The sequence below is a fragment of the Hyperolius riggenbachi genome, chromosome 6 (assembly GCF_040937935.1).
Source record: "Hyperolius riggenbachi isolate aHypRig1 chromosome 6, aHypRig1.pri, whole genome shotgun sequence".
Classification (NCBI taxonomy): Eukaryota; Metazoa; Chordata; class Amphibia; order Anura; family Hyperoliidae; genus Hyperolius; species Hyperolius riggenbachi.
The window spans coordinates 376877019-376901045 of record NC_090651.1 but is presented as its reverse complement, the minus strand read 5'-3'; the positions used below and the strand labels follow the sequence as shown (position 1 = coordinate 376901045).

The following is a 24027-nucleotide window of genomic DNA, read 5'->3' as shown; positions in this document are numbered from 1 at the left end:
AGACACTCCCACTGAGGTGTATACTAACAACTGCACTGTCTTTTTTTATTTACACATCCAATTACTGAGTCACCTCAGCCTTGCTTGTAATTAAACACACGTGATCAGCTAGGCAGGGACATAAATGGAAGAGGAGGAATATATTATAGATAAAAAGAACCCCCAGCATGCAACTGTTTGGCACTGACTACTAAAGGGCCAGTTCTCCTAAAGTATGTGATAACTCCAAACCATAGCAGCAGAAGAAGTTTTGAATGCAGGATTAGCATCTTTATCACTTAATACACTCAGACCAATTGCTGTTGAAATTCGATTTTTATGGTGACAATACCGCTTTAAGGGGTAGGAATGGTTAATGGCTGCAATCTATATATACAGGTATGTATGTGTGTGTGTATATATGTGCCGCGATCACTCAAAAACGCCTGGACCGATTTGAAAGAAACTTGGTAAACGGATCCCTTACTACCTGGGATGATATGTTCTGGGGGTCTCGCAATCCCTCTGCACGCCTGGGTGGAGTTACAAACAGCAAATCAGATTTCACCCATTCATGTCAATGAAAAAATGTAAAAGGCTGCCATTCTCACAGTGATCATGCCAGAATCCCCATGGTTGGTCACTTGGTGACCGGGGTTACAAATCCAGGAAAAGTGGGCGGAGCATAAAGCAGCCAATCACATTTCAGCTATTCATTTTTAATGGGAAAATGTAAACTGCAGCCATTCCTAGACTGTTAATCACAGGGTTCTAAAACTTGGCACACTTGGTCACTGGGTGAATGAGATTAAGATTCAGGAAAGTGGGTGGAGTCTACAACAGCCAATCAAAATTCACCTATTGATTTTCAAGGGGAATATTTAAACTGCTGCCATTATTACACTGCTTATGGCAGAGGCTTCAAACTTGCTATAGTCGGTCATTGGGTGGCTGGGGTCCAAATTCACTAAAGGGGCATGGCCACAAACAGCCAATCAGATTTTCTTGGTGGATAAACTGCTTTCATTCACACATTTTTAATGCCAGGAACCTGAAAGCTCACAAACTTGGTCATTGAGTGACTGTCTGTCAAGGCTACAAAAAATTGCGCAGAGCCAAAAACAAATTTCACTGGTCAAATATAAACTGCAGCCATTGTTACACTGTTAATGGCAGGATTCTCAAACTTTGCACAGTTGGTCACTGGGTGACTGGGATTAATATTCAGGAAAATGGGTGGAACCTACAACAGCCAATCAAAATTCACCTGTTAATTTTCAAGGGGAATATCTAGATTGCTACCATTCTAATGATCGAGGCCTCAAACCTGATACAGTCAGTCATTGACTGGGGTTGAAATTCACTAAATGGGGTGGAACCAAAAACAGCCAATAAGATTTGTTAGATTGATTTCAGCCATTCTGTTATTGGCAGGGTTCTCAGACTTGACATAGTTGGTCACTGGATGACTGAGGTTCAAATTCAGAAAGGGGGCGGAGCCACAAACAGCCAATCAGATTTGTTTAATTTCAATGGGAATATACAAATTATTGATACCAAGGACCCCAAAGCTCATAACTTTGGTAACTAAGTGACTGTATGTCAAGGTTAGAAAAAGTGGGCGGCACCAACAACTAAATTTTTGTAAATGGGAAAATATAGACTGCAGCCATTCTTACATTGTTATAGGCAGGGTTCCCAAACTTGACACATTGGACCACTGGGTGTCTGGAATTAATATTTAGAAAGTGGGTGGAGCCTAAAACAGCCAATCAACATTCACCCATTGATTTTCAAGGGGAATATTTAACATGCTGCTATTCTTACATTGTTAATGGCAGAGGCTTCAAACTTGCTACAGTCGTCATTCAAGGGGAACATTTACATTGCTACCATTCTTACACGGTTAATGGCAGAGACCTCAAACCTGATACAGTCAGTCATTGACTGGGGTCCGAATTCACTAAAGGCAGTGGAGCCACAAACAGCCAATCAGATTTGTTATATTGATTTCAGCTATTCTGTTATTGGCAGGGTTCTCAAACTTGGTCACTGGATGACTGGGATTCATATTCAGTAAAGTGGTTGGAGCCTACAACAGCCAATCAAAATTCACCTATTGATCATCAAGGAGAATATTGAAACTGCTGCCATTATTACATTGTTAATGGCAGAGGCCTCAAACCTGCTACAGTCGGTCATTAAGTGACTGGGGTTCAATTTCACTAAAATGTTGGAGCCACAAACAGCTAATCAGATTTCTCTGCTGGATAAACTGCTTCCATTCACACAATTTTCATGCCAGGAACCTGAAAGCTCACAAACTTGGTCATTGAGTTACTGTGTTTCAAGGTTACAAAAAACTGGGTGGAGTCAAAAACAGATTTCCCTGGAAAAATGTAAACTGCAGCGCTTCTTCACTGTTTATGTCAGGGTTCTTAAACTTTGCCCAGTTGGTTACTGGGTGACTAGGATTAACCACTTGCCGACCGCCCACAGCCCATGGGCGGCGGCAAAGTGGATGCCTTAAGGACCGCAATACGCCTTAGGGCGTTGCGTCCTTTTCCTATGCCGGGGGAGCGATCGCGTCATTGATGACGCGCGCTTCCCCCGGCAACTGGCTCCGCCCACCCGCCGTAACATCCCGCCGGCCATACGGAAGCGCCGGCGGGATGTTAACCCCGCGATCGCCGCTACAAAGTGTATAATACACTTTGTAATGTATACAAAGTGTATTATACAGGCTGCCTCCTGCCCTGGTGGTCCCAGTGTCGGAGGGATCACCAGGGCAGGCTGCAGCCACCCTAGTCTGCACCCAAACACACTGATCTGCCCCCCCCCCCGCCCACTGATCGCCCACAGCACCCCTCAGACCCCCCCCTGCCCACCCCCCAGACCCCTGTTTGCACCCAATCACCCCCCTAATAACCCATCAATCACTCCCTGTCACTATCTATCAACGCTATTTTTTTTTTAATCTCCCCCCCTGCCCCCTGCCCCCTCCTGATCACCCCCCCACCCCTCAGATTCTCCCCAGGACCCCCCCCCCCCCTGTGTACTGTATGCATCTATCCCCCCTGATAACCTGTCAATCACCTGTCAATCACCCATCAATCACCCATCAATCACCCCCTGTCACTGCCACCCAACAATCAGCCCCTAACCTGCCCCTTGCGGGCAATCTGATCACCCACCCACACCAATAGATCGCCCGCAGATCCGACATCAGATCACCTCCCAAATCCATTGTTTACATCTATTCTCTCCTCTAAACACCCACTAATTACCCATCAATCACCCATCAATCACCCCCTATCACCACCTGTCACTTTTACCTATCAGATCAGACCCTAATCTGCCCCTTGCGGGCACCCAATCACCCGCCAACACGCTCAGATTGCCCTCTGACCCCCCCTTATCAATTCGCCAGTGCATTAATTACATCTGTTCTTCCCTGTAATAACCCACTGATCACCTGTCAATCACCTGCCAATCACCTATCACCCATCAATCACCCCCTGTCACCCCCTGTCACTGCCACCCATCAATCACCCCCTAACCTGCCCCTTGCGGGCAATCTGATCACCCACCCACACCAATAGATCGCCCGCAGATCCGACATCAGATCACCTCCCAAATCCATTGTTTACATCTATTCTCTCCTCTAAACACCCACTAATTACCCATCAATCACCCCCTATCACCACCTGTCACTGTTACCTATCAGATCAGACCCTAATCTGCCCCTTGCAGGCACCCAATCACCCGCCCACATGCTCAGATTGCCCTCAGACCCCCCCTCCCCCCCTTATCAATTCGCCAGTGCATTAATTACATCTGTTCTTCCCTGTAATAACCCACTGATCACCTGTCAATCACCTGCCAATCACCTATCACCCATCAATCACCCCCTGTCACCCTCTGTCACTGCCACCCATCAATCAGCCCCTAACCTGCCCCTTGCGGCCAATTTGATCACCCACCCACACCAATAGATCGCCCGCAGATCCGACATCAGATCACCTCCCAAATCCATTGTTTACATCTATTCTCTCCTCTAAACACCCACTAATTACCCATCAATCACCCCCTATCACCACCTGTCACTTTTACCTATCAGATCAGACCCTAATCTGCCCCTTGCGGGCACCCAATCACCCGCCCACACGCTCAGATTGCCCTCAGACCCCCCTCCCCCCCTTATCAATTCGCCAGTGCATTAATTACATCTGTTCTTCCCTTTAATAACCCACTGATCACCTGTCAATCACCTGCCAATCACCTATCACCCATCAATCACCCCCTGTCACCCCCTGTCACTGCCACCCATCAATCAGCCCCTAACCTGCCCCTTGCGGCCAATTTGATCACCCACCCACACCAATAGATCGCCCGCAGATCCGACATCAGATCACCTCCCAAATCCATTGTTTACATCTATTCTCTCCTCTAAACACCCACTAATTACCCATCAATCACCCCCTATCACCACCTGTCACTTTTACCTATCAGATCAGACCCTAATCTGCCCCTTGCGGGCACCCAATCACCCGCCCACACGCTCAGATTGCCCTCAGACCCCCCACCCCCCCCTTATCAATTCGCCAGTGCATTAATTACATCTGTTCTTCCCTGTAATAACCCACTGATCACCTGTCAATCACCTGCCAATCACCTATCACCCATCAATCACCCCCTGTCACCCCCTGTAACTGCCACCCATCAATCAGCCCCTAACCTGCCCCTTGCGGGCAATCTGATCACCCACCCACACCATCCGATCGCCTGCAGACCCGCAGTCAGATCACCTCCCAAGTGCATTGCATCTGTTCTCTCCTCTAAACACCCACTAATTACCCATCAATCACCCCCTGTCACTGCTACCCATCAGATTAGACCCCCATCTGCCCCTAGGGCACCCAATCACCCGCCCACACCCTCAGACCCCAGCCCTGATCACCTCGCCATTGCATTACTTGCATCTATTCCCCCCACTAATCACACCTTGAGACACCCATCAATCACCTCCTGTCACTACCTGTCACCCCCTAGCACACCTACCCATCAGATCAGGCCCTAATTTGCCCCGTGTGGGCTCCTGATCACTCGGTCAAACCCTCAGATCCCCCTCAGACCCCCTTCCGATCACCTCCCCAGTGCATTGAGTGCATCTATTTTCCCCTCTAATCACCCCCTGAGACACCCATCAATCACTTCCTGTCACCCACCTAGCACTCCTATCCATCAGATCAGGCCCAATACAACCTGTCATCTAAAAGGCCACCCTGCTTATGACCGGTTCCACAAAATTCGGCCCCTCATAGACCACCTGTCATCAAAATTTGCAGATGCTTATACCCCTGAACAGTCATTTTGAGACATTTGGTTTCCAGACTACTCACGGTTTTGGGCCCGTAAAATGCCAGGGCGGTATAGGAACCCCACAAGTGACCCCATTTTAGAAAAAAGACACCCCAAGGTATTCTGTTAGGTGTATGACGAGTTCATAGAAGATTTTATTTTTTGTCAAAAGTTAGCGGAAATTGATTTTTATTGGGTTTTTTTCACAAAGTGTCATTTTTCACTAACTTGTGACTAAAAATAAAATCTTCGATGACCTCGCCATACACCTAATGGAATACCTTGGGGTGTCTTCTTTCTAAAATGGGGTCACTTGTGGGGTTCCTATTCTGCCCTGGCATTTTAGGGGCCCTAAACCGTGAGGAGTAGTCTAGAAAACAAATGCCTCAAAATGACCTGTGAATAGGACGTTGGGCCCCTTAGCGCACCTAGGCTGCAAAAAAAGTGTCACACATGTGGTATCGCCGTACTCAGGAGAAGTAATATAATGTGTTTTGGGGTGTATTTTTACACATACCCATGCTGGGTGGGAGAAATCTCTCTGTAAATGGACAATTGTGTGTAAAAAAAATCAAACAATTGTCATGTACAGAGATATTTCTACCACCCAGCATGGGTATGTGTAAAAATACACCACAAAACACATTATACTACTTCTCCTGAGTACGGCGGTACCACATGTGTGGCACTTTTTTACACCCTAAGTGCGCTAAGGGGCCCAAAGTCCAATGAGTACCTTTAGGATTTCACAGGTCATTTTGCGACATTTAGTTTCAAGACTACTCCTCGCGGTTTAGGGCCCCTAAAATGCCAGGGCAGTATAGGAACCCCACAAATGACCCCATTCTAGAAAGGAGACACCCAAAGGTATTCCGTTAGGAGTATGGTGAGTTCATAGAAGATTTTATTTTTTGTCACAAGTTAGCGGAATATGACACTTTGTGAAGAAAAACAATTCAAATCAATTTCCGCTAACTTGTGGCAAAAAATAAAATCTTCTATGAACTCACCATACTCCTAACGGAATACCTTGGGGTGTCTTCTTTATAAAATGGGGTCATTAGTGGGGTTCCTATACTGCCCTGGCATTTTAGGGGCCCTAAACCGTGAGGAGTAGTCTTGAAACAAAAATGACCTGTGAAATCCTAAAGGTACTCATTGGACTTTGGGCCCTTTAGCGCAGTTAGGGTGCAAAAAAGTGCCACACATGTGGTATTGCCGTACTCGGGAGAAGTAGTATAATGTGTTTTGGGGTGTATTTTTACACATACCCATGCTGGGTGGGAGAAATACCTCTGTAAATGACAATCTTTTGATTTTTTTACACACAATTGTCCATTTACAGAGTTATTTCTCCCACCCAGCATGGGTATGTGTAAAAATACACCCCAAAACACATTGTACTACTTCTCCAGAGTACGGCGATACTACATGTGTGGCACTTTTTTGCACCCTAACTGCGCTAAAGGGCCCAAAGTCCAATGAGTACCTTTAGGATTTCACAGGTCATTTTGTGGAATTTGATTTCCAGACTACTCCTCATGGTTTAGGGCCCCTAAAATGCCAGGGCAGTATAGGAACCCCACAAATGACCCCATTTTAGAAAGAAGACACCCAAAGGTATTCCGTTAGGAGTAGGGTGAGTTCATAGAATTTTTTTTTTTTTTGTCACAAGTTAGCGGAAATTGATTTTAATAGTTTTTTTTCACAAAGTGTCATGTTCCGCTAACTTGTGACAAAAAATAAAATCTTCTATGAACTCACCATACTCCTAACGGAATACCTTGGGGTGTCTTCTTTCTAAAATGGGGTCATTTGTGGGGTTCCTATAATGCCCTGGCATTTTAGGGGCCCTAAACCATGAGGAGTAGTCTTGAAACCAAATGTCGCAAAATGACCTGTGAAATCCTAAAGGTACTCATTGGACTTTGGGCCCTTTAGCGCAGTTAGGGTGCAAAAAAGTGCCACACATGTGGTATCACTGTACTCAGGAGAAGTAGTATAATGTGTTTTGTGGTGTATTTTTACACATACCCATGCTGGGTGGGAGAAATAACTCTGTAAATGGACAATTGTGTGTAAAAAAAATGAAAACATTGTCATTTACAGAGATATTTCTCCCACCCAGCATGGGTATGTGTAAAAATAAACCCCAAAACACATTATAGTATTTCTACTGAGTATGGCAATACCACATGTGTGGCACTTTTTTGCAGCCTAACTGAACTAAGGGATCCAAAGTCCAATGAGCACCTTTAGGCTTTACAGGGGTGCTTACAATTTAGCACCCCCCAAAATGTCAGGACAGTAAACACACCCCACAAATGACCCCATTTTGGAAAGTAGACACTTCAAGGTATTCAGAGAGGGGCATGGTGAGTCCGTGGCAGATTTCATTTTTTTTTTGTCGCAAGTTAGCAGAAATGGAAACTTTTTTTTTTTTTTTTTTTGTCATTAAGTGTCATTTTCCGCTTACTTGTGACAAAAAATAATATCTTCTATGAACTCACTATGCCTCTCAGTGAATACTTTGGGATGTCTTCTTTCCAAAATGGGGTCATTTGGGGGGTATTTATACTATCCTGGAATTCTAGCCCCTCATGAAACATGACAGGGGGTCAGAAAAGTCATAGATGCTTGAAAATGGGAAAATTCACTTTTTGCACCATAGTTTGTAAACGCTATAACTTTTACCCAAACCAATAAATATACACTGAATGTTTTTTTTTTTAATCAAAAACATGTTTGTCCACATTTTTCACGCTGCATGTATACAGAAATTTTACTTTATTTGAAAAATGTCAGCACAGAAAGTTAAAAAAATCATTTTTTTGCCAAAATTCATGTCTTTTTTGATGAATATAATAAAAAGTAAAAATCGCAGGAGCAATCAAATAGCACCAAAAGAAAGCTTTATTAGTGACAAGAAAAGGAGCCAAAATTCATTTAGGTGGTAGGTTTATGAGCGAGCAATAAACCGTGAAAGCTGCAGTGGTCTGAATGGGGAAAAAGTGCCTGGTCCTTAAGGGGTAGAAAGACTGTGGTCCTCAAGTGGTTAATATTCAGAAAAGTGGGTGGAGCCTAAAAAAGCCAATCAATCAATGTTGACCTGTTGATTTTCAAGGGGAATATTAAAATTGCTGCCATTCTTGCACTGTTAATAGCAGAAGCCTCAAACCTGGTAAAGTTGGTCATTGGGTCAATGGGGTTTACATTTAGAAAAGGGGGCAGAGCCACAAACAGCCAAGTTTCACTAGGGAAATATAAACTGCAGGTCTCCTTACACTGTTAGAGGCAGGGTTCTCAAACTTTTCCCAGATGGTCACTGGGTGATTGAGATTAATATTCAGGGAAGTGGGTGGAGCCTATAATAGCCAATTAAAATTCACCTGTTGATTTTCAAGGAGAAAATGTAAATTGCTGTTATTTTTACACTGTTAATAGCAGATGCCTCAAACCTGCTACAGTTGGTCATTGGGTGACTGGGGTTAAAATGCTGGAGAGGGGCTGAGTAACAAAATGCCAATCTGATTTGTTTAATTTCTATGAAAATATACAAATTATTGATGCCAAAGCTCACAAAATTGGTCACTGTGTGTTTGTGTGTTAGGGTTAGAAAATCTGGACGGAGCCAACACCAACGAAATACATACCTGGGCAACGCCGGGTCATCTGCTAGTATTATATAATAATATTATAAGGTCATTGTGTGTCAAGGTTATATAAAGTGGGCAGAGCCAAAAATAAATTTCAATGGGAAAATATAAACTGCAGCCATTCTTACATTGTTAATGGTAGGGTTCTCTAACTTTGCACAGTTGGTCACTGGGTGACTAGGATTATTATTCAGGAAAATGGATGGAGCCTACAACAGCCAATCAAAATTCACCTGTTGATTTTCAAGGGGAATATTTACATTGCTACCATTCTTACACTGTTAATGGCAAAAGCCTCAAACCTGGTACAGTCAGTCATTGACTAGGGTTGAAATTTACTAAAGGGGGGGGGGGGGGGGGGTTACAAACAGCCTATCAAATTTGTTAGATTGATTTCAGCCATTCTCTTATTGGCAGGGTTCTCAAACTTGACACAGTTGGTCACTGGATGACTGGGGCTTAAATTCAGAAAGGGGGTGGAGCCACAAACAGCCAATCAGATTTGTTTAAATTCAAAGGGAATATACAAATGATTGAAACCAAGGACCCCAAAGCTCATAAACTTGGTAACTGAGTGACTGTATTGCAAAGATAGAAAAGGTGGACAGTGCCAACAAGGGGGTGGAGCCACAAACAGCCAATCAGATTTATTAGATTGATTTTAGCTATTCTGTTATTGGCAGGGTTCTCAAACTTGACACAGTTGGTCACTGGGTGACTGGGATTAACATTCAGAAAAGTAGAGGGAGCCTACAACCGCCAATCAAAATTCACCTATTGATTTTCACAGGGAATATTAAAACTGCCGCTATTTTTACACTGTTAAAGAGACTCTGTAACAAAATGTTCAGCCTTATTTCTTCTATCCTATAAGCTCCTATACCTGTTCTAATGTGGTCTGTCTTACTGCAGCCTTTCCTAGTTGCACAGTGGCTGCATTATCTCTGTTATATAATCTAATCTTCTATCCTCTGTCGGCTTTGTCGGGCTCAGGCACTCAGGCTGGAATGTGCAGCTCTGCTTAGGATAGAAGATAGATAGGATAGAAGCTATACACACCCTCTCTACGCCCCCTACAGGCTCTGTATGAGTCACAGACTGAGCTCCTCTCAGCCTATCACATGCCCTGTCTTTTGTTTGTAAACACTGCCTAAAACTGGCAATTACAAGCCAGGATTGCAGCAGGGAGTGGCAAAAACAGCACACAGGGGCCCAGGAGAACAGAATGAATAGAATGGTATGCTTTTTATTGTAAGAATTTTAGAGCACAGATTCTCTTTAATGGCAGAGGCCTCAAACATGCTTGAGTTGGTCATTAATTGACTGGGGTTCAAATTCAGTAAAGGGGCGGAACCACAAACAGCCAGATTTCTTTGCTGGATAAACTGCTTCCATTCACACAATTTTGATGCCAGGAACCCAAAAGCTCACAAACATGGTCATTGAGTGACTGTGTTACAAAAACTGGGTGGAGTCCAAAACAGATTTCCCTGGGAAAATGTAAACTGCAGCGCTTCTTTACTGTTAATGGCAGGGTTCTCAAACTTTGCACAGTTGGTTAGGGTGACAGGGATTAATATTCAGAAAAGTGGGTGGAGCCTATAATAGCCAATCAAAATTCACCTGTTGATTTTCAAGGGTAATATATAAAATTGCTGCCATTCTTGCACTGTTAATGGCACAAGCCTCAAACCAGGAACAGTTGGTCATTGGGTTACTGGGGTTCAAATTCAGAAATGGAGCGGAGCCACAAACAGCCAATCAGATTTGTTTTTATTGATGCCAAGGACCCGAAAGCTCACAAAATTAGTCATTGAGTGACTGTGTGTCCAGGTTACAAAAAGTGGGCAGAGCCAAAAACAAATTGCACTGGAAACATATAAACTGCAGCCCTTCTTACACCGTTAATGTCAGGGTTCTCAAACTTTGCCCAGATGGTCACAGGGTGACTGAGAATAATATTCAGGGAAGTGGGTGGAGCCTATAATAGCCAATCAACATTCACCTGTTGATTTTTTAGGGTAATATTTACATTGCTGCCATTTTCAAACTGTTAATAGCAGATGCCTCAAACCTGCTACAGTTGGTCATTGGGTGACTGGGGTTCAAATGCTGGAGAGGGGCAGAGTCACAAACCGCCAATCTGATTTGTTTAATTTCTATGGGAATATACATGGTCATTGAGTGTTTGTGTGTTAGGATTAGAAAAAGTGGGCGGTGCCGACACCAGCCAAATACATACCCAGGCAATGCCAAGTCATCAGCTAGTACTTTATACAGTGCAGTTATTTACTCCTCCTGGTCTCCAAGTGCAGCCATTAACTTTTCTGGGTAGACTTATACTTGAGTCAATACAAAATTCCAGCTTAAAAGGGTCAAATATTGGAGTCAACTTATACATGAGGTCGACTTAAATTCAAGGATATACGGGTATGTGATATCTGCCAGTAAAAAATCCACTTATTAAAAAACTTGTACACTGATTTTCTGTTAGGGCCTTGGTAATGTGTTGTATTGCTAAGCTGATTTCAGCTATGCACATCAGTGTGCGATACACAAGGGCATCAGATAGTGCATAGTCAATACCTTCTGAAGAGACTCCCTATGCTGGCTAGTATTTGCAAAACGGTACTGTTATTGCCTGAGGAGGTGGGCTTAAAACCATGAAACGCGTTGCCTGTGCTTAATAAATATTTCTTTGTTCACGCAAAAATCTCTTCATTGAGGTAAGCCACATTACTTTTTTCATCTAATTTTATTCCTACTGGAGCGCCACGTTTCCCAAAATTGTGTTTGAATTAAACAATCTAATATGTCCAATAGACAGTATCTTTTGCCTCTGAAATAAAAGAGAGCCAACCTATATTACCATTGACATCTTCTGGATGCAGTTGGTCCACTTTAAAGGCCCAGCGCCCGGTGACATTGACATTGCTTGTGGATGATATGTTGACCATGGCAGGTGAGAGAGATCCTGGGATGGTGTAGTACCCAGTATCATAGCCACTGTTCAGTCCAGCCTGTGCAAATGGGGAACAGATTAAGAGGCCATGAAACAGCACCAATGGCATTGCAATGATGGATAGACATACTATAGAGTTAGAGATACTAAGATAAGCTTGAGAAAGAAGAAAAAGATGAACCAAGCAGATGAGTCAGGGTTTGTGGGTTTGTGAACCTTCACATCCTAGCTTACTAGTGTGCTGGTTGAAGGGAAGTAGTTCACCCTACCAGAAAGTTCACCCAACACTACTGCATATTAGAAGGGTTTCCAGCAGAGCCAGGACAAGGTCCTCCAGCACCCAAGGCTAAGACACCAAAGTGCGCCCCTCCATCCCTCCCACCCCAGCTGTCACACACTGATTGCTATTACACTAAGAGGCCCCTCCCCCATCCCTCCCACCCCAGCCGTCACACACTGATTGCTATTACACTAAGAGGCCCCTCCCCCATCCCTCCCACCCCAGCCGTCACACACTGATTGCTATTACACTAAGAGGCCCCTCCATCCCTCCCACCCCAGCCGTCACACACTGATTGCTATTACACTAAGAGGCCCCTCCCCCATCCCTCCCACCCCAGCCGTCACACACTGATTGCTATTACACTAAGAGGCCCCTCCCCCATCCCTCCCACCCCAGCCGTCACACACTGATTGCTATTACACTAAGAGGCCCCTCCATTCCTCCCACCCCAGCCGTCACACACTGATTGCTATTACACTAAGAGGCCCCTCCATCCCTCCCACCCCAGCCGTCACACACTGATTGATATTACACTAAGAGGCTCCTCCATCCCTCCCACCCCAGCCGTCACACACTGATTGCTATTACACTAAGAGGCCCCTCCATCCCTCCCACCCCAGCCGTCACACACTGATTGCTATTACACTAAGAGATGCCCCAGGGCCCGCAACACCTTAATCTCTAGTTATCTGGCTTGCAGTCCCTGCCATGTATCCACTTTTTCTTATTTCTCTCTGCTTCAAACTCAAACACAATAGGGCAGGCTTTCTCAACCAAGGCTCCCTGAAATCCCAGGATTCTTTGAGTTCTCTGCAGTTGTTCCTTGGTGTTTTTTTCCCAGTGTGGGTGTTGGGGGAAGTATGATAGAGAACACGCTATAATAGGGGGTATTGTAAAAAGAAGCACTAAATTGGTGGTCAGAATAATAATGAACACATTAATAAAAAGCACTAGAATAAAGAGACATTATAATGAAGGGCACTGTGATAGGGCATACATGGCCACACCAGCTTTTAAAGACCATGCCACCTGCAAAATAAATTCAGGTGTTCGTTGAGATCCACAAATTACTTGCAGGGGTTCCTTGAGATCCAAAAACTATTTGCAGGGTTCCTCCAGGGTAAAAAGGCTGAGAAAGGTTGCAATAGGGAAATGATAGTTGATTGGGTTGTGCGCCCCCTCCTACACTGCGCCCTGAGGCTGGAGCCTCTCGCCTCTGCCCGGCCCTGGTTCCCAGATTTCAGCACAAGTCCCTTACTAACATACCACTATACCAATCCAACCTCCGGCTGCACACTGGAGGAGTCCACTGAAACAATGAAAAAGAGTGATTAGGAAGAAAAGGTGGGGATTCTCCATCCTCCACCCCTTTCCAGAGAACCTCACAATATTCAAAAACTAAAATGTGATCCGGCCAAAACATCAGGTTGGTTCAGTAAATAAGGCCCAATGTGTGTTGAAGTGCTGACGGCAAACATTACCACACTGCAGCTAGTTTACTACCAGGATGGTAAAAAGAGTAACAGATTATACTATATATGCTGGAGGTAGCAGATATCAGCACACACTGCAGCTAGGTTACTATCAGTACATGTACAGAGTAACAGATTATACTATATATGCTGGAGGTAGCAGAGATCTACACACACTTCAGCTAGTTTACTACCAGAATGGTAAACATAGTAACAGATTATACTGTACACTCTGGGGTTGACATACCAGTATAAAATGAAGCTAAAATCAATAGTGCAGACACATTCACTGCAGCCCCATGGGTCCACCTCAGCCTAAGGTGAACCCTGCACCCCTGGCTTGGAGCCATGGTCTCACTGCATCTCCGTGCCCTGCAGCCCAGCAGCCCAGCAGGCATCTAGGAACACCCACCAGGGATGCTCTCTGTCATAATATAGCAGCTGTTTGTGATATTGGGATAATACAGAAGCCATATTTTTCATTATTCTGTCTGCTGTGTACTATTTCAGATGTGTGTAATGATTTGCGGAGATGCCGCCATGCGGTCTGGTTTGCCTGGGCCTTCTAGTGCACACAGATGGAGAGCTACGAGCGCGCGCTAACAGGCAGGACCTTTATGCCAGTAGGAGAGGGATCAGCTGATCAGGTCGATCAGCTGATCCCAGCGCAGTTATTGTTTGGCTGAGTAGCGCTGGGCGGCGCTGAGGAGCGCTACAGTATATATAGATCTTGCTGGTCAGTCTCAGGTTGTCTGCCGTTGCAAATACTTACGTGTGAGCACTCAGACCTCAGTCAGATCCCACAGTATGTTAGAACCAGGTGGACCTGGGAATTCACACTTAGCCAGATTACGCTTGTGTTATACTTTAGACCAGTTCCGGGGTGTTGGGACCAAGGACCTCACACCCAAGCTTAGGATTACTGTGTCATTGCTGTGTTATACGTTAGACCAGTTCCGGGGTGTTGAGACCAAGGACCTCACACCCAAGCTTAGGATTACTGTGTCATTGCTGAGTTATTCTCTAGACTAGTTCCTTGGTGTCGAGACCAAGGACCTCACACCTCAGACTAGGACTCTGCTTTATTTCTGTTATGACTATTTGCTCTGTCGACCTCTCTATTGCTTTCTGATTCGGTACCTCTGCATATCTGCCTACCTGTTGCCAAACCCTGCCTGTACCCGGTTACCGAATCAGCCTTCTGTCTCTGTACCTTATCTGCTCGTGTGTTGCTGACCTGGCCTGCCCGACCTTTCTGGCTGTCACTTACCCCTTGAGTGCTCAGTCTATCTGTACTAGCTGTGACACAATTTCACCAAGTGTCAGTTGCAACTAGGACTTCCGCTCCTCAGAGAGTCCGGCCTGTTAGCAGCCAGTGGCCTCTTCCCCTGGAGTTCCCTGGCTGCAGTACAGTCTATTATCTGATTTCCAATTATCACTGGTTCTCACTATTCCCTCTCTCAAGGAGATAGTCCCTGCACACCCCAGGGCCACCTGCCCCTCAGGTGGTTCTTGGCCGAGCTGCCTGTATCTCCCGCCTCACGGGAGATAGCCTACAGTTACACCAAACACTTACACTTCATTAGGTGTCTAGAGGTTAGTCATACTTGTATTATTGTTGATTCTGCAGATCATCCATAATCAAGTATACATCTGTATTATTGATGATTCTGCAGATCATCAATAATCAGATTCTCTCTGTGTGCTGACACCGATCGTTACAATGTGTATGCATGTTCAGAAGCCGTCTGGCTTTGGGGGTATAATTGTCACCTGGCTGAAGGAAGCTGCTAATTTGATTGTCTGCATGGCCATGTAAAGTACATAAGCATTCAGTTTCCTCTGGACACTGAGGCCTCCAGCAAGGAAACAGGTAATTAGATAACGACCCCCTTTTTTGTCCTGAATCTGCTGAAAAAGTGTTGCCTTGCTTTGAACTTTGTATGCATGTAAACAGCCCTGTTGACCCAATATACAACCAGGACTAACTGAGTCTGTAAAGTTGGAAGCGAAAACAGGAACCTTTGAAGTTTGCATATCACAGCCAGCAAGGATATGACAAGCATTCTGTGCAAACCTTCTGAGGGAATTAAATTATATCTAGACGTGTACCCTGGGGATACGCTGCTTGCTATAAAAGTCCACAGAGGACATTCACAACTCATCTTTCCCTGAAGGTAGCGACAGCTAGAGATGATCCTGATCCAATCAGAATGTATGTCCTTCCACGGCCAAGTTGGACCTTTGCGCTGGTAAAAGTTAAATTTTTGTTTTGATTCCTGTTTTTATTTTTGCAAACTGTCTTGTTGTGTGTCTTTGTCATCTTTACTTTGTTTTTGTAAATCTTTTGTATATATTACTTTCTGCACTGTTCCACTTTTTTCTGGAATATTAAATATTTATTTATTAAGTTTGACTTCTGATGTACTAGCAAAGACTCATAGCCTAGAGAGAGACTGCAGTGTGATTTGCTTTACAAGTTCAATGCCTGATTGTGCCTTGCTACTGTGTGATTGTATTGTGTGTGTGGTGTTCCCGTATTTTGGCCTAAGTGCGCAGCTGACCCAAATACGAAAATGCTGGACTGAGTGCAGGCACCTCGACAGCAGAGTGGGAATTGTTGAAGTGTCTAGCAGCCGCTAGTGGTGGCAGTGAGAAGTGTCGATCTGGTCAAACCCCCAGTCGGGAACCGTTTCTGCAGGTTTGCCGTGGGGCCGATTCCTGACATTCTCCTCTGCCTAATGCTGCTGTTCGGTCTTTTTGGAATCCTTTTGGACTCTTTGGGCCTACAAATCCAACTGCACAAGGTCCAACCTCACCAGACTAGGCCGCAAGCCTGGGGACTTATTTCTTTCCAGCTAGAGCAGTTATCCAAGCCACCAGCCACCACCGCCACCACCAGGGGATTCTTTGACTCTCTGTCTCTTATTTCTAACCTATTCTTTCCTCCCTCTCTTCTCTATCCTGTTCTCTCTCTCTTCTCTTTCTGCACTGCCCCTTTCCAAAGACCTTCTGTGGGGCATCTGAATTGCTGCAGAGCTGTTGAGTGCTGCAACAGGATTGCGGCAGCTCCGCACAACATAGCACTGATGCCCTCTCTGGTCCTCTTACGTTATGTTTTTGTGTTTTTGTGTATATGCCATGCTATGGATATTCTGTTGTATATATTTACTGTATGCAATTGCTGTACCATCACCGAACCTGTTTGTGCCAAAAATAGTTCCGAGTGCCACCCCCGTTATACTTGGTGAAATAAATGATTCTGATTTAGTTAGCAATATTACATAGCAGCTCAAAACAATTCAGTGAAAAGGAAACATGCCAGCACACATTCTGGTTGTTTAGGGACTTTTTATTTCACAAATTATTTAGTGGTTCTATTAACCAGTTCGCATTCAGTCGTTTTTCGCTTCATGCATCCGAACAATGTTCACCTCCCATTCATTAGCCTATAACTTTATTACTACTTATCACAATGAACTGATCTATATCTTGTTTTTTCCGCCACCAATTAGGCTTTCTTTGGGGGGTACATTTTACTAAGAGCCACTTTACTGTAAATGCATTTTAAAAGGAAGAATAAGAAGAAAACGGAAACAAATCATTATTTCTCACTTTTCGGCAATTATAGTTTTAAAATAATACATGCCTCCATAATTAAAACCCACGTATTGTATATGCCCATTTGTCCCGTTTATTACACCATTTAAATTATGTCCCTATCACAATGTATGGCGACAATATTTTATTTGGAAATAAAAGTGCATTTTTTCCATTTTGCATTCATCACTATTTACAAGCTTATAATAAAAAAAAAAAAGAAATATTTCATCTTTACATAGATATTTAAAAAGTTTAGACCCTTAGGTAAATATTTGTGTTTTTTTTTTTTTTTTAATTGTAATGTTTTTTTTTTTTTTTAATTAAATATTTTATGTGGGTATTTTTGGGAGGGTGGGATTGAAATTGTATTTTTTTTGTAAATATATGTGTATTTTTATTTTTATTTAACATTTAGATGTAGTTTACTTTTTGGCCACAAGATGGCAGCCATGAGTTGTTTACAGTGACGTCACTCTAAGCGTACCACGTACGCTTAGAGCGACATAGGAGGCAGAAAAAGCGTAGCTTCCGAGAGAAGCTGTCGCTTTTTCTGCGGGGGAGAGGAATCAGTGATCGGGCACCGTTGCCCGATTCACTGATTCACTGGCTAACAAACCGCCGGCCGATCGCGCGCGTGCACGCGCGCGATCGGCCGCGTGGACGCGCAGGAGCGCACATGGCTTCCTGGACGTGAGTTTCACGTCCAGGAATGTGAAATAGTTAAATAAACTTGAGGGTTAATCTCAGAAAGTTTTAGCCAGTAAATGGTTCACCTGCTATTAAAAGGCACTATTAATCCAATAACTTTTACTCAGCTGGTAATGGGTTTACTCACCAGGGCAGCACGTCCTTCCTGGATAGAACCATTTGCCACACTTGGCCACTGAATATCTGCGTAATTGTAGAGGAGGAATGTCTGATTGCCATCGGTGCTCAGCACAGCCTGAAACGTGTTCACCTGTAAATAGCGAGGAGGAACAATTAGGACCAGGCCTGGATTTACAACACAAGAGCCTGTAGGCACAAATGTCCTGGAACCCTAGACTTTGCCCTCCATAAATCTATAAACACCCAACGGACCGCACCTTAAGTGTGCTAGATGGCACAACTGTCACTTACCTTAGCATTAGTAATGTCATGAACTGGTTGAAGGCAGTTTGCGTTTGCCCCCCTTTTAAAATATGGGGCAATGCAAACTTCATGTAACATTCACCATCGTTACCTACAAACTGTACGTCTATAAACTGTTTTTGCTATCACTACTTAGCATTAGGTAGCCAGAGGTACCCTCACAATTAAGTAGCTAGTACTTCACCTGACTAAAGGGAGATCTCATTAGTATGCAGAGACCCAGATTAGTAACCTCTCATTTAGGCTCTGCTCGGAACTCTGAATAGGGAAGGAGGGAGGCACTGGGGGAGGGGAGTGAGCCGCCTTTCCATCATCAGGCGCCTGTAGGCACGTGCCTGCAATGCCTTGTGGTAAATCCAGCCCTGATTAGGACACTGATCTAAACTGTGCTTTGAAGGTCAGGCAGACTTCAGCATGACCAGATGCTTTGAGTCCTATGGGAGAAAAGCGCTATAGAAATGTTATTGTATTATTGTATTGTATTGTATAAATCACATGTATGATGCAATCTTAACCCATTCAGGTTCCGTCGTTTTCACGTGAGAAATGTTCACCTCCCATTCATTAGCCTATAACTTTATCACTACTTATCACAATGCACTGATCTATATCTTGTTTTTTCGCCACCAATTAGGCTTTCTTTGGGGGGTACATTTTGCTAAGAGCCACTTTACTGTAAATGCATTTTAACAGGAAGAATAAGAAAAAAATGGAAAAATTCATTATTTCTCAGTGTTTAGCCATTATAGTATTAAAATAATACATGCCTCCATAATTAAAACTCACGTATTGTATTTGCCCATATGTCCCGCATATTACACCGTTAAAATTATGTCCTTATCACAATGTATGGCGACAATATTTTATTTGGAAATAAAGGTGCATTTTTTCCATTTTGCATCTATCACTATTTACAAGTTTAAAATAAAAAAAATATAGAAATATTTCATCTTTACATTGATATTTAAAAAGTTTAGACCCTTAGGTAAATATTTACATGTTTTTTTTTTTTTTTTATTGTAATGTTTTTTTTTTATATTAAACATTTTATTTGGGTAGTTTTGGGAGGGTGGGAGGTAAACAATAGATTTATAATGTAAATGTGTGTTAATTTGTAATTTTTTTTTCTTACAGGTGTAGTATTGCTTTTTGGCCACAAGATGGCGGCCATGAGTTTGTTTACATGACGTCACTCTAAGCGTAACACACGCTTAGAGTGACTCATCGCAGAGGGAACAGCCAGAAAAGGCGCAGCTTCCGAGAGAAGCTGTCGCTTTTTCAGCGGGGGAGAGGAATCAATGATCGGGCACCATAGTCCAATACATTGATTCCCTGGCTACCGAATCCGCGGCCGGGAGTGCGCGTGCACGCGCGCGATCGGCCGCGGGGGCGCGCATGGTTCCTGGACGTAGAAACTACGTCCAGGAACCAAAAGAGGTTAAGTTAAATACATATAAAGGAATTTTGTTCCTGCACTCACATCTCTTTAACAGAAGGATATACTTCCATTATGCAATCTACAATCTCATACTCACCTTAAGTTTTTTTTTTTTTTGGGTGGGCACATCCTGCCACCTCTGAGAAGCCTGTGCTGCTCTTCCCCACAGCATCCAAGTTTCTCACTGTGCACCTTTCATTTTCTGATCCGTATATCCCTCTGTAGACCAGCTTTGAAGGGAGGTTGAGTGGAAGGTCAGCAATGCTCTCTCTCACAACCTTCAGCTCAACATACTCCAATCTTTGGGATTGCATCTGGCAATCCTCCACTCGGCCTGCCACAAAGTGGTGATGTAGTCATGTCCCTGCATGGAACCCCCCCCTATATTAAACTAACAGGAGAGAATGAGTGGTGCATATGCTACGTCCCCATCCCAGATAAAACTTAGAGTGACCAAAGAGCAATGGCAGAGCAACCTGTCTCCCTGAGGAGAAAGGTGGAAGATGGCCATAGATGGCATCGCAGGATTGGCAACTACTGAATTAGTATTATGTTTTTGCCGATTAGGGAGAGAACCATGGGGGACATTTGGAAAAAAAAACACCTGATTTAATGACTATTCCTTCATTTTCTTACCTTGTTGGTGTTTGAGCCAAAATAGGCAACTCTGTGCCAGGTGGCCACAAATGCCCACTGTGCCGTGAAATCCACATTGTGAAAGTAGGCGTGGATATCGGAGGTTGCCCGAGACAGAAGCTCAGGATCGGTGCTCTGACGATAAAATATATCACCTGCTACTTGGTTATTAATGTCTGACCAAAAGGGGGCAAAGAAGGGGTTTCCAAAAGCCTGCGGGAGGGCTTGGGGTACGTATTGTGAGATGCCTTCATGGAAGGACAACAGTCCATTATTATCCACCTGTGAAGGAGAAAAAAAAAGACAAATGCTACGATTACATATTTATTGTATAAGATATCCATATTATGTACCTTAGTTTGGGTACAAGGGTGGAATACAAATTCCAGGTATAGGATACTACAGAATTACCAGTGATGTATTCAAATGCAGAATGTTTTTTTTAATACTAGGTTCTTGTTTGTCCTCATCAAATTATTGCTAAATAAAACTAAAGTACCTTCAAAACATAAAGATTTTGTTTTCAGGAAGTATTCCTATAAGTCAAATTCAGAAGGACATGACCCTATGAGTACAATAGTAAAAATGTGATAATTTTACTTATTATTATTACTTTGTTAGTAATTTTACTAACAATATGAGTTAAAAAGTTGAGGTACCACAGTTGTGGATACTCTACTGTGGAGGTCTCAAATGAGTGCCTGTGTCAAAGTGTGGGGGTCTTTGCTCATCCCCCTTTGCCACAATGTAGAGGCAAGGTGTAGCTATCCCACACTGTTGACAGATGCCTGCACAGTAAGAAAGTTGTGGGAAGGACAGTGGAGCGCTACCTGACCAGTATAAGGGAAGTACTGGAATGGTGCGTCCACCTAGAGTCTGGTCCCCCCAGCCAACTGACCAAATGACGGGTGGGTATGAGACATTACAATAGGTGCTAAGTGTGAGGATATATTGGGGTGCTGATGATGTTGGGATAATACAGGAGTATATTTCTATCATTTTTCTAATCTGCTGTGTATTATGTCAAAGGTGTATATATTATTTTCTGCATTGTTCCATTTTTTCTCTGGAATATTAAATCATTATTTAATAAGTGACTTCTGCTGTACTAAACTAACACTCATAGCCTAGAAGAGACTGAAGTGTAACTAAGTTCATGCATGATTGTATGATTGAGCTACACTACCGTATAAGATTGTAATTGCATTGTGTGTGGGGAGTTTGTCATACGTTGGCCTAAGCGCGCAGCTGACCCAATGTACGAAAACGCCAGTGCGAGTAGCTCGACAGCAGAGTGGCTAACAGTATCGTTCGGAACGACTGTTAGTGGTTTTGCTTCACTACAGTGTAAGATTGCAATTGTGCGTGTGCGCGCGTGGCGTTCCCGTATTCGGCCTAAGCGCAAAGCTGACCCGAATACAAAAACGCAGATTGCATGAGCACTCGACCGCAGAGTGGACGTTTCTAGCAACGGCTAGTGGTGGCAGTGGGAAGTGTTTGAGGGGTCCCAGCCTTGTTTGTAGCTTGAATAAGGCTGCTCCCCGCTTGATCTGGTCAAACTCGCAGTCGGGAACCATATAGGCAGGCGTGCAGCGGGCCGGTTCCTGACACTAAGTGCTGTACATAGACTTTAACATGGACATGTTTCACAAACAGGCTTCAACAGAAAGTGCGCTATACATATATACAGTAGTTACAATAACATCCTACACCACATATTTACAAATATTACAAAACACCCCCATCATAAAAAGCCCCAGCCATCTTTTGGCGACCTGCACTCACCGATGGGCGATTAAACCAGGTGCCCCATAGCAGCAATGTAACAATGTAAGGGGCGCATAAGGGTAATTCTGGGCTTGAGCAGTTGCCGGACCCCGAGTTATATTTCCTGACTCTGAGTTGCTACAACTCAGAGGGGGATTATTTAGTTCAGCCGGGGAATTTCACGGCACCCAACTCACCGGCGACGCATACATAAGTATGCGTTTGAACCCCATAGATGCCAATCTGATGGGGATCTACCACTCTCAAGTGCATATATGGCGTTCTGCCGCCGGTCACTTTGGCGCAGGGTGAGATGAATGGTGGCTCACCCTGCTGCCGCTGAAATACCAGGTTGCGTTAATTACTGTTCCCCCCCCCTGAGTCATAGCAACTCCAAGGAAGAAGTAATTCAGGAATTCAATAAAGTGCAGGGTGCGCTTAAAGAGAACCTGTACTGAGTAAAAATATTTAAAATAAACACATGAGGTAACTTCAAATAAACATAACAGTTACCTTGCTATCAGTTCCTCTCAGAAGCTCACCATTTTCTTCTGAGAATTATCCCTTCCAGTTCTGACAATATTTTGTCAGATCTGAAATCTATCAGTTGCTGTCAGTTATATATCAGTTGCTGTCAGTTATAGCTGAGAGGAAAACTGATGTACCAGGTAATGTCCATGTTTCCCTATGGCTCAAGTGGGCGATGTTACAGTTTAACTGTGTGCTGACCAGAAAGCTGTTATGGGTAATGGCCATTTTCAAAATGGAGGACGGAAAATTCCCTTGATCACAGTGAACAAACAGTACACGGGACAGGAGAAAGCCACTGAGGAGTAGACTACATGGAAGGTAAGTATGACTTGTGTATGCTTATTTTGACTTTTAATTTTCAGTTCAGGTTTTCTTTAAAGGACTAATGAGACCTTGTATCATAAATAAATAGCAAAAATGTTTAATAGGCAAATCTGATAGTAGTAACAGATATAAAATCAATACGCAGGATCCTGCTCACAACTCATCATTCACACACACATGCACAACCCAGCACACTGAAAAGTTCCATAAGAACCTCTCTTCTGTGGCTGTGAGAAGTGATGTAGTTCAGCTGCCTGCTTCAGCCCTTAGAGACAACTGAGCGTATCAATGAACTGTTGTATGAACAGAGTAGGCATAAAAGTTCCAGACCTGTAGGCTAGATTGATGTAGGAAAATAGTACTATTGTATGCAGTGTTATTGAAGCTTGTTACAAAGTTTTTCAGCTTACCCCCTCCGTGGTTGGTAGTGAGGAGCCTTCAAGGAGTGTTCGGTGTGGAGCTTACCGCTGTATAGATGGCGATGTGGCAAAGGATAAACCCAGGGCCGCTCAATCTTGGGTGCCCCGGCCGGCGACCGAGAGAGTCTATGCGCTGTTGTAAAGATGTACTTAGTGCGCAGGGTCAGAGCGTCCCGGTCCTGGAACACAACGATTTCCGCGTTCAACGTTCGGGCATAGGAAGTCCGGCCCCCTGATGGGATCAGCAGTGACGTCACTCTTGCTTCAGCCTATCGCTTACGCGTTTCAGAAACTTGACGGTTTCCTTCATCGGAGCTAGGCTTCCAGGGGCACACGGACACCTTTATTTGCTGCGCTTGTCAATCATAGCCCTTGGGGAGGTGGTTATAGGTTTGATTAACATATCAAATCTCCCAATGATGATAATGTACGGCGTGCTGGTGCACTCATACTGTTGGGGGAGAT

The 24027-nt window shown here is 44.0% G+C and overlaps 1 protein-coding gene across 1 annotated transcript in view; it reads right to left on the bottom strand.

Annotated features, from left to right (window-relative positions):
• The window catches only part of LOC137522291 (uncharacterized), a 115623-nt gene that overhangs the window by 21136 nt on the left and 70460 nt on the right, over positions 1–24027 (bottom strand). Inside the window, exons 27-29 of the mRNA XM_068242321.1 lie at positions 20522–20803; positions 18152–18274; positions 11866–12016 (exon numbers count right to left, since the gene is read on the bottom strand). Of these exons, the coding sequence (XP_068098422.1) occupies positions 11866–12016; positions 18152–18274; positions 20522–20803 (556 nt within the window). The remainder of the gene's footprint in view (positions 1–11865; positions 12017–18151; positions 18275–20521; positions 20804–24027) is intronic.